Below are 16,228 nucleotides of genomic sequence, written 5' to 3' on the forward strand. Positions count from 1 at the left end.
CTCACTACCCCTCCTCCCAGTCTACCCCTCAGCCACACTGAATTACCAGTAGTTCTCCAAACAAACCCTGCCCTGCCCAATTTCCAAGTCTTTATTCCATTTGTTCCCTGGGCCTCTAGTGATCATGTCCCTCACTTGTGTTCTCTATCTTCCCTAACTTTCACTGGCTAGCTTCTGTCCCCACCTCAGGGCAGGCCTCAAGTTTGAATGTTATTTCTACCGGGAAGCCTTTGCCTGGACTCTTCAATTCTGGCATGACAGCAACCTTAAAGGGTTCCTATAGCAAACATACTGCACATTATCCCCAAAGCATTTATCAGAGTAAGTGGCAATGACTTGTTCTCTTGTCTGTCCCACCTACCAGGCCTGAGCTCCTTAAGAGCAAGGACTTTGTCTGTCTGATTTGTGGCTGAATCCTTAGCACCAGGCATGGTACCTGGCTCACAGTTGTTGTGTATTTATGTGTTTGTGTGTATGTATGTGAGATGCAGGAAAGCCAGGGAAGGGGCAGATGCCATGAGAACCCGGGGGAAAGAGGGACAGATAATTACAGAAGTAGGTCTTGGCAGACTCCACAGAGACAATAGCCGCTAATGGGATGGGGAGGACAGGATCAATTCAAGAGGCTCCTAGGATTTGAGCCTGCATGAATGGGAGGGAGATGCGCAGAGCTATTCACCAATCAGGGACCATAGAAAGGAAAGGTAAACCCAGGGGAAAAGTTGAACTCAGGAGCAGAGGACTATTGGAGACCATCGGGGGACACATGCAGTAGGCAGCTACAGATATTTCTGTAGCTCCAAAAAGAAGTCAAGGCTAGAGATACCCATTTGAGAAACTATCTATAGGAGTCAATATAGAGTCGGTAAAGCTTCCAGGAGGAGAGTGGATAGAGAGAAAAGAAGGTTGAGGACAGAAGTTTGGGAATGCTTACATTGTCACGGGAGAAGAGGAGGCAGAAATATGGCATTTGCAGAGATAGGAGGAAAACCAAGAGAATTCATGGTCACTGGAGCCAAACGGAAAGGACCCAAAGAATGTGCCCAGCATCACTGAGTGCTGCAAGAAGTTGGAGGAGAATAAGCCTAATCTATTTGCAAACTAGAAAGTCTCTGATTAGAATGGAAGTCAGATCAACAGTGTTTAAGGGGTTGGATAATAAAACAGAAAAGGCAGCAAGCATGCACTATCCTTTCCAAATATTTCAAACATGCCAAGGGAAACAGTGACCTAAGGACCTTGGAAGGCGGTACAGGGATTCAGAGACTGGGCTCCATAGTCAGACTGCTTGGGTCCAAATCATAACCCCACCATTCCATAGCTGTGTGACTAAGTTAAACTTACTCTATCTTCCTAAGCCTCAGGTTCCTGGTCTGTAAAAATGATGGAACTAGTAGTACCTGCTTGATAAAGCTTATTGCGAGGATTAAGTGAGATAATGTATGGGAAGCACTTAGTCCATGGTAAATAATCAATTAATGTGAGAGACTATTTTTAACAAAGTCAAGAGGGAAAATTGAGAGGAGGGAGCAAGTGGAGAAGCTGCCATGCAGGAGGGAGAGAAGATGCTGGATGTGGAAGGGATGGGATGGAGGGTTCGAAGGGCTTGTTGGGGGCGTGGGGAGGTAGATCTCTTTAAAACCTGATCTTGGTGAAGCTGTCATCTACTGGTTATTGAGCGAGGCTGCCATCTCTGTTCCATTTTCTTGGGAGGGTCATGCTGAGTCAGCCTGGGGTTTCACTCAGTCCCAGACTTGTCCAGGATTTCCTAGAGCCCCAGTTTCTGCCTCTTTGCCTCCCCCAGCCGACTGGTTCTCCATGTGGAGGCAGCTGGACCTGAGTAGCGGCAGGATGTCCCAGCAGTACACCCTGTGAGAGGGAGATTCAGGGACAGCTGCTATCCTAAGTTCTCCTTGGGCTGTACCCTGGACACAGGTCAATATCCTGCTGTCCCCTTCATGGTCTGCATCTTCACAGTTATTCCAAATGACCCCCCACCTCCCATAGTTAATGATGCTTCTGAAACACTTGCAATGGTCTTCACGTGCCTCCTGGCTAATCTGCCTGTCTCCAGCGTCAGCTCTGCCAAACTGTCTCCACCCTGCTGCCCATGGTTGTTCTCTCACCTCCTCAAAACCCTGTCACAGCTCACCCTGCAGTAGCTCCTCTGTCACTGGGGGAGGCCTCTCCACTTGCCCAACCTTCTTCTCTGGTTTGTCTTCACATAGACCCTCTGCTCCATCCTGACCAAAGCTGTTCCTGCCCATGACTCCCTGCCTTGGCCCAGGTTGGTCTTCTTCCTGCAGTACCTTCCCTTCTCTTCCACAAACCAGCCCTCCTCGTCTTTAGAGAATGGCATCCAACCAGAAGCCTTTCCTAATATTGCCCCCCCTGCCACCACTGGTGAGTTGGATGTGCCTCTCCCACCCCAGCATTCCCATAGCAACCACTGCTTCCATGTTATTCTTTGTTCCTTATGGTAACAGTTGGGGAATATGTTTGTCTTGTTATCAGACTAGGAACTTCTCCAACATGAGGATTAGGTCTTATTAATATCTGTATCCCCAGGGCTTAGCATAGTACCTATCTACCACATAGCCCCCGCACCCTCATTTCTCAGGGAATACTGGTTGAAAGAATAAATGTCCTCATCACAGGAAGGATGTCTTCTGGCAGGAAGACAAAGAAGGAATATGAAAGTGGACACCCCACACGGCCAGGCTCCTACATCCTTATTGCCTATCCTCTCATTCCACAACTCCAGGGTTTCTGGTTGTTACTGAGATTGCCAGCCTGAGTCTCCTTTCTGGGGTGTCAAGCAGGTTCTTTTCTAAGCATCATCTAAGTCTTAAAAGGGAAGCGGTCCTTAGGCAAGGCACCCACAGGAAGGGAGATCTACCAGAAGACACTGCTGCCCAAGAATTGCCAAAGTCAAGACTGTGCAAGCATCCAAGATCAAAATGCCAGGGGAACATCCAGGTGCCATAACATGAGGGGCCCAGGTCCAGGACCAAAGAGAAAACAGAGGCCTTGTGAGCGCCCAGGAATCACGTGTAGATTAGGACTTAGTATAACTTAGAGCTCTTGGTCTTAAGTGACCCATCAGAGATCTGTTAAGCAAAAATGGGGATTTATTTAAAGGTACAAGAACAGGGGTGAAATAAGGCCTCAGGAGATAGTAGGAAGCAGGGCCCTGAACTCCATCAGAGCCTTCTATTCTCTTCCTTCTCTCCTTTCCTCCCAGCTTTTTTCTGGCCCTTTTGGCAGAAAATACCAGCAGGGCAGCTCCCTGATTTACGTACTACACATCCATCTGCGAGAAGATACACTGAACCACTTTCTCCTTCCTAGTTCCAGAGTCTCAAGGAAGTTGATCTGAGTGGCTCAGCTTGGGTCACGCAACTGTAGCCCAAGGGACAACAGCATAGTTGTGTATTTGTGTACACTGTGCAGAAGGACAGGTTCCCTGAAAAGCAGAAGTTGTTCAGACAGCCCTATATGTGTTCAGTTCTGGGAGCCAAGAGTTGGGCTAAAATAATAACAATCCCAAGAGAGTCAGAAGCAAATGAGTATGGACTGAATCTTGAGTGACCATCTAGAGCAGGTGGCCTGAGGGCTGGTCATTCCAAAGAGCCCAGTCTTAAGAAGTAGTCTGGGAAAAAAAAAAAAAAGGGTTTCTGGGCTTATATACATTTTGGAGATGCTGTAGTGCCATGTATCAGCATATGGACAACTCTGAGAAGTCCTGTGGGAAAAGACCTGTTTAAATCGTAACAATGCATACATGTGTGTTTGTGTATGAAGTCCTTCCTACATGTGTGTTTGTGTATGAAGTCCTTCTTTTAGTGGAATATTGATAAATCATCCACCTTTCACAGTGTGTACTGTCCTCTTCTAGTGATTTTTATGGGGGCTGGGATGGTCCATGAGTGAGTGGTCTTGATTTAAAGCAGTGTTTCCCAAGCCTCATTTATGTCTCTGACCTTCCTGGAGTTTGTCTTATATGTTCCCTCTGTGCCATTCCGTGATATTTTCATTTCAATCAATCAACCAACCCATCCTAAACAGTGACATCCTTAAAATCATGGATTTGATATGATGGTTAAATTTTTTTTCTCATACACATGGCAATATATACATAACGATTAAAATGAAAATGTCTGTACAGGCATTACCTATAATCTTCTCAAGTACTAAGGGTAGGTGGACCATATCATGGGGATACCAGATTAAAGTATCAGGAATCAGAGAGGGGTTGCGTGGGCTTGGGTAAGCCAACCAGCCTCGGAGCACTGCCAGCCACATATGCTGGCAGAGAAGTTCAGCCTGTGACAAGACGCCCAGATATCTGCATGTTTGTGCACGGGGACCATGCTTGGGATGCCATTTTGGTGTGTGTGTTCTGTTTTCATGCCTACCCAGATCTTCCTTGAAAATGAATGCAGATTCTCCCTGGCTTGGGAGGGTGGCAGTGGAGTAGTGGTAGGAAGCTCTGTTATGCCTTAAGGCAGTCCTCAACTTACTTTGGCCTTACTGCAGCAAACAGGTAGGAGTTATATGCTTCACCTGGTGGCCTGGCACTGATTCTGAGATGGAAAGACTATGATGAAAGACACCAAAAGCAAGGTGAAACTGGTTCTGGCAACTTGTTTCAGAGAACTCCGAAGAATAACTTTGGAGTCAAGCAGACCTGAGTTTGAATCCAAAACTCAGCACTTACTAGCTGTGTCTTCTCAGTCAAATTTAAAAAACAAAAATCTCTTAAAATTGCACCATTATCACCATTATCCAGCTGAGGAAACTGGGGCTCAGAGAATTAAAGCAATTTGCCTGAGGTCACAGAGCAAATAAACAGCAGAGAAGAATTCAAAACTAGATTGGTTTGACTTCCGCATGTGTGGTCCTAACCACTGTATTACCCTGCTTTCATTCCCTCACTGATTGCACATCTCTTTTGTAGGATCTGCAGCTGGACGCTGGGGATCAAGTACTAAGCAAAATAGACAAGGTCCTAGCCCTCATAGATCTGGCATTCAGTAGGGGAGAGAGACATAAAATCACTAGTTACCCCCCTTAGTAATTTAATAACTGTGATAAGTGTTACAAAGGAAAAGGACACTATGAGGGGCACTTGATCTGGGTGGGGAAGGAGGAGTCAGGGATTGTGGAAGGGAGAAAATGGTACTAAGATTGAGCTTTGAAGCATTCACAAGAATTAATTTTTCTTAATGAATTAAGAATTAAAGTGTTTACCACTAGATGTGATAGAGGTGATTTCAGTGGTCCATGGATGAACACTTTTTGTATTTTATTTGTAAATGATTTCATAGACATTATTATTTCATAGCTATTATTGCTTAGGATGAAGCTAAAGAAAGAAGAGGGATCAATTAAAATATTAAGTAATAATAGCAGAAGTGGTAATACATATGGAAAAAAAATTCACAAAGGTCACACTTGAATTAAGCAGGTTATTCAGGATCTTGGCAGCTACTTTAAGAATTTTGAACTTCGTACTAAGATGAGGGGAAGTTTGCGGAAAGGGGATAATAGTTAGATCTGGTGTTGAAAGAGCACTTTGTCTACTGTTGCAGAGCAGCTTGTGAGAGAGGCAGAAAGGAAGTAGGGAACCCTGTTAGGAATGTATTGTCAGAATTCAAGCAGGAGATAATGCAGACTTCACAGGTGTGTGGGCGGGGGAGAGAGGATTGAAGAGATGCAATCAGCTGGACTTATGAGAAACGGAGAGGAAGATGTCCAGGGTGGAGCTTTTCTAGCTGGGTGGCGGAGGAAGATGGTGAGTTCAGCCTTGGAGAAGCTTGTGAGGTATCCAAATGAAGATGTCAGGTAGGTTAGTAGGTTACGTATCTCTGACACAGTTTAACTTTAGTGAAATAGGCGACCTCACGGAGCTATTGTGTGAATTCAGAGCGGAGTACACAGTAGATGCTCCATAAACGGCAGTTCTTTCTCCAATTCCTCCCCCCTACACCACATAGCGCGTTATGGACACAGCCAGGTACAGAGCCAGGTCGTGTTTACTCCGCGATCTGATTCCCTTTGGCCCCGACTCCTCTCCTTAGCACAATTCCTGGCTCAGGGATGTTTGAAGAATGAACGAATGAAATCAGGCCTCTTGTGACCCAGGGCTACATGTACCCGGCTGCAAACTGAAGCTAAGCCAGACCTTTCGCGGGTTGAAAAATTAAAATAAATTTTAAGAAGTGGGCGTGAAATCATCCATAAGTTGGAAGGCCTGGACAATGGCTGGGGTGGAAGCTCCTCCCGCCAAGCAGCGTCGGGGTCCCGTTAGCGAGAGAAGAATAGCTGGTGAGAGCTCGGGGCCCTTGCTGCCAAGGTATTTGCAGCTCCCGGGAGATCTCGGACCGGGTCCTGCCGCTGTCCCGCGGCGGCCTTTAAAGGCCCACCACGTGGCCGAGCTGCCGGCCCCAGTCCGGAGGCGGTGTCCGGGCTGCACCTGCGCACTGCCTAGGGGAGGGATCTGGGTTCCGAGAAAAGGCGCTGGGAGAGGAAGAGAAGATTTCACGGGGTGGGCGGCCGTGGGCGGAGTCAGCTCCTTATGCAAATCACATCGGCGCGCGAGGGCTAGGGGCGGGGCTTGCGATGCAAAGCCGGGTCCACCTTTGGAAGCACGAGGGGGCGGGTCCCGCAACCCTCGGCCTCCTTCCGGAATCTCTGACGTCAGGGACGTCGCGTTTAAAAGCGGCCGCGCAGGCGCAGTGAGCCGAAATGCGAACTTAGGCTGTTACACAACTGCTGGGGTCCGCTGTCGCCACCAGGCCGGCAGCAGTCAGCCTCACCGCCGCTGTCGCCGCCTCAGCCGTTCCGGGAGTCTCAGGCCCGCCCCGCCGCCCTTTACCCGCGTCTCCGGGAGCCTCCCGGAGCCCCAGTCCGCCCGAACAGGCCGGCCGCGACCGTCTCTGCGTCTCCTCGGCGCCCCTCACCGTCCGTCGCGCTCGCCGCCTGAGCCGTTCCGGGAGTCTCAGGCCCGCCCCGACGCCCTTTACCCGCGTCTCCGGGAGCCCCCGTCCGCCCGAACAGGCCGGCCGCGGCCGTCTGCGACTCCTCGACGCCCCTCGCTTCCGCCGCGCTCGCCGCTCCGGCCGACATGAGTGGGGACCATCTCCACAACGATTCCCAGGTACTGCCCTACCCGGCCCGGCCCGCCCGGGCCCCCAGGCCCCCTCATCCCGGGGGGCGCAGGGTGGGCCCGGCCCCCGGCAGCGCGCGCTCGCCCGCCGCCCGCGGGGTGAATGTGCCTGTTGTTTCATCGTTCCTCCTTTTCTCTCCCCAGATCGAGGCGGATTTCCGACTGAATGGTGAGTGTGCCCCCTCCCCGACCCCGGTCCCCCCGGCCGCCGGCCCCGCGCCCGGCCCGAGCCGGGCAGAGGACAGACATGGCGTCCCAGAGACTAAGTCCCGGCTCCTCGCTCACCGGCCCCATTGTTCCCATCGGGCCGCCTCTGGACCCCCTTTCCGGGGACCCCAGCGCCCCCAGATCGCGGCCCTCCCAAGAGGGGGCAACGGAGACCCCGCGTCGCCCGCCGCCGGGCCTCTGGCAGCCTTTCCGGGCCCGGATTCCTCCCGGGAAAGTCGCCTTGTCGACAGTCGGGACTTAGTCTCTGCGCCATTTTCTTTTTCTCTCTCCTCTCCTTTCTGTGTCTGTGTCTCTTTCTCTCCCTCCCTTGGCTCCTTCCTTGAGCTGCCCAGAAAAAGCTTTCTGCGGAGCAAAGCCACGTAAATCACAGACCTCACCAGGGGGAAGGTTGGGAGCCTGAATTGTTACTGTTTTTTCCCAAAGTGAACTTTATTTGGGGTGTTATTCCCTCTTACTGCTTCTTGTTTGTTTCCTTTTCTGCTTCCAGAATGAAAGATACCCTTCGGCAACTGTTGATTTTTTTTTTTTTTCTCCCTTTCCCTGGTAAGATGTTTATGGTAGGAAATAGGGCTCTAAAGCTAAAGCCCTCCTTTGTGGAGTTCTTTATATTTTGAGATTGCTTTCCCCAAGTTGTGTTCTTTGCAAAGGTAGTGGTACCTGCCTTCAGAAAGTTTGCAAGTTCTCTGTTGGCCATCCATTGTAAATGTTGGGCTCAGGCATGTTGATTTTTTTTTTTTAATTAAAGTATTACTGACTAGAACTTCAGTGGGGCTGAGGTTCCTAAGGCACTGTTGTGTTTTTTTTAGAAATGCAGTTTAGTGTAGTTGTCAGGAGGAAACGTTGCTGAGCATCTCATCTGGCCTGGTGTATTAGGCATTTCTCGTAGGCTGTGGGGTACAAAAAAAGATTTTATTTATTGAAACAAAGATGACCAGCACCACCCCTGCTTCCTGTTCATTCTTTTTCAGAAGCCTCTGTTTTTCAGGAATCGAGAGCTAGCTTGCTTTTGCCTGACCTTTATGTTTTGTACCCTTTTCAGCCAAATCAAGGCATTTATTCTTTGAGTATTTCCACTTCAGTTACCGAGTGAAGATTCCCCCAATAGAAAGCTCACCCTGCGAGCTTTTCAACAATCCTGTTGAAGGAGAAGGTACCTTCTGTAGTGTGCTGGGAATTCCCACTGATTCTGATGGTACATAATCCTGCTCAGTTGAGTTTGGGTTCTGGGAACCTATCCAGTGGGAGAAGCTGATGACTAGGTTTTCTGATGTTGTAATCAGCAGTCCATCGTGTTAGCCTGCTCTACTGCGAGCAGCCTTATGTTCAGATTTTGAAGTAGGGCATCCAGCAAGAGATGGTACTCTGCGAGGAGAGAATCTGGTTAAAGTGTAGCATTTCTTGAGCACCTAATATATGCCAGGCACTGTGCTTAGTGCTAGAGCTGAACCTTTGGCCACAAAGTGCTGCTCTTGCCTTCAGTCTATGTGGGGGAGACATAATTAGTTAATTACAAGGTAGGTGCTTGGGCAAATCTATACCCAAAATGCTTTGGGTGACTAGGGGATTTAATTTTGTCTGGGGGTGGGGAAATTTCTCAGAGGAGGTAGCTTTTGGGCTTGCTTGTGCAAGACTAGGTGCTGAGTGTCAAGAGTTGGAGTATTTCTTAACTGTGTTTAGTCAACCTATCAGGGTTTTAAAAGCGGGAGATGAGGCCCCTGCTGTTTAGAAAACCGCAGAGTGTAGATAACGTTTCTTTGGGATGTGGGAGCAAAGAAAGGATGTGGCAGGTGAGGATGTAAAAGTCCTTTTGACCTCTCTTGGAGGAAGGTAGGATCTTAATACAGAATAAGTGTTTTTTGACTCTCAGACTGGGCTGAGTAGGTAACGTATCTAGTAATGAAACAAAGTGTAGTCCTTCCTCCTCAGAAAGTTAACCTCCATGGTTCTCACCTAGGTTATACAAAGGAACTGTTGAATATGTGAATGATTGTAGGCTGGGTAGGTTATTGCTCTTTAGTGCCATTTTTTAGAGACTGAAGTAAACTGGCTTTATTGACTTTTAGAATGTGTTTTTTCACTTGTAATAGCAATAATTGCTGATATTTATTGAATGTTTACTGTCTATCAGGCATGAATCTCAGTTCTTTCCATTGGATCATCTAGTTTAATTTAATCCTTGGAAGAACCCTTATGAGTTGGGTACTATTATCTCCATTTCCATAGATAAGGAAACTGAGCCTTAGGTATATTTACTAGCTTTCCCAAGGGCAGTGAGTTGGCACTACAAAGCTCACAAGCTTAGCCACTATGCTATATATGATTCTGGTATGAAGAAATTTAAAGCTCCCTCATGTCTGCTTTCTTACAGAGCTGAAAAAGGCAAGAGGGAGAGATTTGATAGTTTGTTGTTTGCTTTTTATCTAAACCTGCTCCCAGCAGAAAAAGCACTTTAACTGCTTCCCCACCACACTGAGGGTCTGACAGTGGAGTATTATCTTTGTAAATATTGTCTAGAAGAAAGATGTAGTATTAGTAGCTGTTTGCTTGCTCTGTTAAGTAATACATTAGTAACTAGTGATTGATTTATGTAACTATGAAAGAGTTTTTAAAAGATAAAAATCAATGTTTAATTATGCTCAGACAAGTTATTGTTGATCTTTGTATTAAGAGTTTGCTTAAGCATGATTTTAAGTGGACCTAAACCCATCTTACAGATGAACTGTACCGATAATGTTAAAACAAAACTCCCTCATTTGCCTGCCCTTATCCCCTAAGAGCTAGAAGATTTTTTGCCTTTGGAGTTCATTCTTTACAGTAGTTAGAACTGTTACTGTTCGTACAGAATTTAGAACATTCCGGCCCATACTCAACTGCTGGGAAAAATCTGTTATTTGTGAAATGTATGTATATTTAAAGTATTGCTGGGAGTTTCAGGAGCAGAAACCATAATCTCTTATACCTAAGAAAAGGCTTCTTTTTCTAGGTGTTGGTAGCACTCATTGAAGTGGGGCTGAGTCATTAGCACAGTACTGTGCAGACTACTGAATTATCTGTAGTGTTGATAATGGTAACATCAGGTTGGGGGGTCAGTGGTCCTATTGCTGTTTCAAGAGCTTGATGTTTTTGTCCATCTACTCTGGAGTAGTAGGGTTCTTTCCTCCCTGGCATGAGTAAAGTATAATGCTTGGTTTCATCAGTGATTATTCTCAGAAATGTTACATGGGTTCATTGTTTGGCATTATCTTGTGTTGATTCTAGTAGCTTAGTGGATTCAAACTGGATGATGGAATTAAATATAAATTGTTTCTGATGCTAACAGATAGTTATAATTCTGTGCTGTTGGGCACTGGTTGGGATGGCAGGTGGGAAAACTAATGATGTGGCTATCTGAAAATTCCCATCACATTTTTAAAACCAAACTGATGGCACCTTCAAATGAAATCTGGCACGTCTTCCTACTCCATCCAGAAACACTTAAGCTCTGGGCTCCAGTGTTGTCCTTCCTTCCACTGCAGCCAGATTTCTTGGGGGCACCTTTTCAGAATTAGTGAGCTGCTGTAGAATCTTTATAGATGAAACGGAGTTGCTTGTCAACATGTGCTTTTTAGATTACTAGCATGTCAGAACTCACAAACAAATTTTAGATTCCGACGTTACCGGTAAAACAAGAAAATCAAGTAGTTACTAAATCAGAAATACCTCATGGTTTAAAAAGTGAAAACTGGATGATATTGCTTGCTATAATTAACTCATTCTTGTCTTTGGTAAGTAGATAAAGTAAAATGGAAAATAGGAAGTCAGGGTCAGTTCCAAAATCTCATTTTAACCAACAGTAGCAAAAAAAGAATTGAGTCTGGCTTTTTTCCCTTAACATCAGCATAATAATGGGGAATTGTGAGAATTTGAAGAGAGGTTTATTAGTTTGTTCTAGGTGAGTCAGTATCCATTTATACAAGTGCCAGGGATTCTTAACATGTCTCAAAGCTTATATTCTAAAATGAAGCTGTTGGGGGTTTTTGTTTTCGGCATGTGTGGGGGCATGCAGAAAACATGGCTGACTTCTGAGCTTGTGAATACGTGTTGTATGTTAATCACAGTAACAGTTACCTGTTGCTGCCAGTGGTATTGGACGTGATTCTGTTGTGCTTTCTGGGTGTATTTCATTTTAGGAACTTTCAGACATACTTCAGTTGTTCATGTTATTTCCTAGTAGTTGGGTATGAGTGCATACGTATGTTATTGGTCTTTAACAGCTTTTGCCGTACTTACAGTGCAGAATACTGATTTTCTTCAAACCCAAAGTTATTTCTCCAGAAGTGTTTTGTGAGGGATTGCGTGTTTTCCATATGAAACTATGTTGAACTCCAATAAAGTTCTAGGTTCACTGGGAAAAATGGATTCCAATGTAATTATTTACTTTTGAATGAGGCTATGGAAATGCTTGAAATGAGCATTTGATGTGGGATCCTGAGTTTAAAAACTGTCTTGAAAGAAAGTTAAAATATGGTCCATTCATTGCATTTGGAGACGGAAGAGTCAGTTCACTAACTTTTCTGAATCCTGTGGTTAAGGTTATCTGACTGCTGCTTAATTATTTTTGAATTCATTAACTTTGCGAAATGAGGGCATTTGGGCAAGCAGTTGAGAATTTGGCTTTTTAAGGTAAAAAATTTGGGATGGGAGAAGTTCCCAACTGGCCCTTTAGAAGTGAATGAGATATTGTGTTTAAAGGAGGCTTTTAGATTGTGTTTTAACTTTGAGTAGTAATAGTTGGAACAAGTCTTTTCTGTTTCCATGCCTTGTAAATCTGAAGTTTGTGAAGCAGCTTTCCATCCCCATGGCTTCAGGCCAGTAGCTAAAGTAGGAAATGTAAAATAGAGGCCATCGGTATGGAAGAAGTAGCATTTGCCAACCTTTGCCCTTCCCCCACCACCTGCCTATCTAGGTGTGAGCAATGTGTAGTATGCTCTGTGTTGATAGCATAGGGCCTGGGTACTGTGCAGGGGGATAAAGATGGGGGAGTGGTGATGGTGGGTGTAGCCTTGGCTTTATTAGGTGGGAAGAAGCTTAGAGTGAAATATCTGTTAGATATTAATGGTATTTTGGGTAGTGTTGTAGGAAATGACTAATAGTTTGCTAAATGATTTTAGCAGCAGTAGATATTGTTTAAAATGATATTTATTCTGTATATTCAAGAAAGATTCTAAATATTTTTCAGACTGGGAGAGAAGTGACTCAAGTATATGTCTAGGGTATACAGATTGTAATATCATCAAGCTAGACCACCCATTGTCAAAGTTTGTATTGTGTCTTTATCTGTCATTTATGGCTGTAAGGTTTAGTTAAGAAAAAAACGGCAAGGGATATTGGCAACTTAAGTTTTAAATTTCTTTTTGGTAGGTACTCGTTTTTAATTTGTTGCCTTATATTTTTAGATCCACACAGTTATCTCCCTGCCAACTTTACCTTTCTGTACTGTTCTTGAGAATTTTTCTGAAATGTATAGTAAATATTTTTATTTACATCTCCCTTCTGCCCTCCTCATTAGATTGGGTAGAGGTGCGTGCATCTCTACCAGTCTCGGTTAATTCCTCTCTGAGCCTTTGAAGTTAACTTTGTTTCTGTGGATTTAAGGAACCGAAGAACTCAGTTCATTAGCATTCCTGAGACACACCTAGATAAGCTTCAACAAAAGGTGTTAAAGCAGTCAGCATAATTGAGGACTTTAATTCGCTTGTCTTTGTTGTTGACGTTGCTGAGAACAAGTTTAATAGATCCCTGGGTATTATGACATTTTCCTGTATTTTAAGAACGAAAACACATCCGCCAACCCTTGGTCCAATATTCTTTGTATTTTTCTCAGCACAGCCTAGGAAAGATAGAGGGCAGGAACCTTGGAGGAGATATCCTTGGCTATTTGGAGTTTACCAAAAAAAAGTTGTAAGTTGAAGGCTATTCCTACACTAGAATACACTAGAAGTGTACTCATTGCCCCTTAGTAAAAGTCCAGATTTTAACCTTGCTACCAGATACGAATGCCTAGATTTATAAAGTTTTGTAGGCAGAATACGGGTTGGGCAGAAGACTGATCTAGATTTCAAGATCAGTGGATTAGGGAATCTCATTGGCTAAGACCCCCTTGCTTTACCCAGCTCCTATAAGGTAGCCCCTTTATTTCTTTGTAGTCAGCTATCTGAGCTCTTGCTTGGCAGCAGAAGGGGAAGTGGGAGGAAGGGAACTAATTTTGAGAGTTCGGTAGACACTATGTTTTTGTATTCATTAAATCTCATTGGGAGATTGGGATTGACATATATACACTAATATGTATAAAATGGATAACTAATAAGAACCTGCTGTATAAAAAAATAAATAAAATACTAAAAATAAAAAAAGAAATCTGAATTTAATGGGAATAGTACAGATTTGTGGGAAAACCTCATCTCCCCCCCCTTTTTTAAATATCTTTTAAAAAATATTTTTTTAATTAATTTATTTATTTTTGGCTGCGTTGGGTCTTCATTGCTGCACACGGGCTTCTCTAGTTGCAGCCAGCGGGGGCTACTGTTTGTTGTGGTGTGTGGGCTTCTCATTGCAGTGGCTTCTCTTGTTGCGGAGCATGGGCTCTAGGCGTGCGGGCTTCAGTAGTTGTGGCACATGGGCTCAGTAGTTGTGGTCACGGGCTCTAGAGCTCAGGCTCAGTAGTTGTGGCACGTGGGCTCAGTAGTTGTGGCGCACGGGCTTAGTTGCTCCGCGGCATGTGGGAACTTCCTGGACCTGGGCTTGAACCTGTGTCCCCTGCATTGGCAGGAGGATTCTTAACCACTGTGCCACCAGGGAAGTCCCTCTCATCTCCCCTTTTTGGTAGCATACTGTCTTAGTTCAGATTCCAGAAACCCCAGTCAGGTGGTAATTGGTAAGCTTCTAATAAGATGTCACAGCCGGGACGTGCCTGGTAGTCCAGTGGTTAAGACTCTGTGCTTCCACTGCAGGGGGTGTGAGTTCGATCCCTGGTTGGGGAACTAAGATCCCATATGCCCTTCAGCGCAGCCAAAAAAAAAAAAAAAAAAAGATGTCACAGGCTGTCCTTAATTATATGCTGTTAGAGATAGCCTTAGACCCCTTATATCTTCAAGAGATGCTATGGTATTAAGGCTGGAACCAGATTGCTATTGAAGTAGGAGAATAAGTGATGAAGAGGGAGGCTCTGGGGAGATACAATGCTCTTGAGCAGCTGTGGTAAAATAGAAAGTTGGAGTAGAAATCAGAGCAATCTGGATTAAGTCCCTGTTCTTACTATGAAACTTGCCCTGGCCGCCGCTATACCTTGTTTTCTTTTTCTTTTTTTAAAAAATCTTTATCAGAGTATAATTGCTTTACAGTATTGTGTTAGTTTCTGCTGTACAACCCTCTAGATCGTCACAGAGCATCAAGCTGATCTCCCTGTGCTATGCAGCAGCTTCCCACTAGCCATCCATTTTACATCTGGTAGTGTATATATGTCAGTGCTACTCTCTCACTTCATCCCAGCTTCCCTGCCCCCCCGGCCGTGTCCTCAAGTCCATTCTCTGCTTCTTTATTCCTGCCCTGCCACTAGGTTCATCAGTACTGTTTTTTAAGATTGTATATGTGTGCGTTAGCATATGTATACCCTGTTTTCTCATCTGTAAACAAGGATGATATTTCTATGCTTCACAAGCTATTGAGATTTAAATGAGTATATGAAGGTGTCTCTCTACCCACATTTTAAAATTTAAACTTTGATCAGACAGCTTCTGCTCTGAGATGGATCTTTATCTTGAATGTTAGGTTTGAAGTAGTGAGTTGGTGGCTCTTTCCTTCCCTCACTGGTATTCTCTGTTAACATTTTAAATCTTCCTGACATTTACACAGTGAACAGTAACACATAACTAGAGTTGGTAGATAGAGTCTTTACCTAACTGAACTGCATAGCCTATGTGGCTCTCTTCTGACTATTAAGCAATCACCGTAAAATAAAAGATGGTGTATCTATATCTAGGTTTGGGCTAAGTAGGAGCCAAATGTCTACCTGGTTCTTACTTTTCTGAGAATAAGTCTATGGCAAGGTGGTTACTGCTGAAAGAACTTCTTCCAGCAATAAAGGTGGGCTTAGAAATGAAGGAACTGTATTGATGTGGGTAATTTCTCAACCTTTTAATAGAATTATGGGTTTTCTATTAAAGTCACCCAGAGCTTATATGTCATTTATACCTCAATTAAAAAAGAAAGGTGGGCTTCCCTGGTGGCGCAGCGGTTGAGAGTCTGCCTGCCGATGCAGGAGATGCGGGTTCGTGCCCCGGTCTGGGAGGATCCCACATGCCACAGAGCGGCTGGGCCCATGAGCCATGGCCACTGAGCCTGCGTGTCTGGAGCCTGTGCTCCGCAATGGGAGAGGCCACAACGGTGAGAGGCCCACGTACCGCAAAAAAAAAAAAAAAGAAAGGTAACCAAGGGTTTATCTTTTAGATACGTTTAATCAGTGAAATGCCTAGTTCATTATTTGTGGTTTTTTTTTTTTAAACCACAGAACTCAGTATGTCTTCCGTCATCATGGTTCTTCAAAGGGTACTCTTTTACTACCTGTCACTAAGGCAGATTCTTAACCACTGTGCCACCAGGGAAGTCCCCACCTCAATATTTTTAAACTGAGAAGACTCAAAGCACCTGAGAGTTACTTTTATTTTTCATTTATTCAGATGGTTGCTCAAAGTGACCAGCTCAACTTGCTGTGAAATAATAATTCTTGGGAATAAGTGCCTTAGATAATAAAACTTAGGTATGAGAACTTAAGTAGCAAACTCCATGTTAACA

At 44.9% G+C, this 16,228-nt stretch overlaps 1 protein-coding gene across 1 annotated transcript in view; it reads left to right on the forward strand.

The window, feature by feature from the left end:
- The first annotated feature begins 6,761 nt into the window (after positions 1–6,761).
- Positions 6,762–16,228, forward strand: part of TOP1 (DNA topoisomerase I) — an 84,779-nt gene continuing 75,312 nt past the window's right edge. Inside the window, exons 1-2 of the mRNA XM_024742888.1 lie at positions 6,762–7,162; positions 7,316–7,340. Of these exons, the coding sequence (XP_024598656.1) occupies positions 7,130–7,162; positions 7,316–7,340 (58 nt within the window). The 5' untranslated portion in view covers positions 6,762–7,129. The remainder of the gene's footprint in view (positions 7,163–7,315; positions 7,341–16,228) is intronic.

The sequence above is a fragment of the Neophocaena asiaeorientalis genome, unplaced genomic scaffold, assembly GCF_003031525.2.
Source record: "Neophocaena asiaeorientalis asiaeorientalis breed wild unplaced genomic scaffold, Neophocaena_asiaeorientalis_V1.1 scaffold82, whole genome shotgun sequence".
In the NCBI taxonomy this organism is placed as follows: Eukaryota; Metazoa; Chordata; class Mammalia; order Artiodactyla; family Phocoenidae; genus Neophocaena; species Neophocaena asiaeorientalis.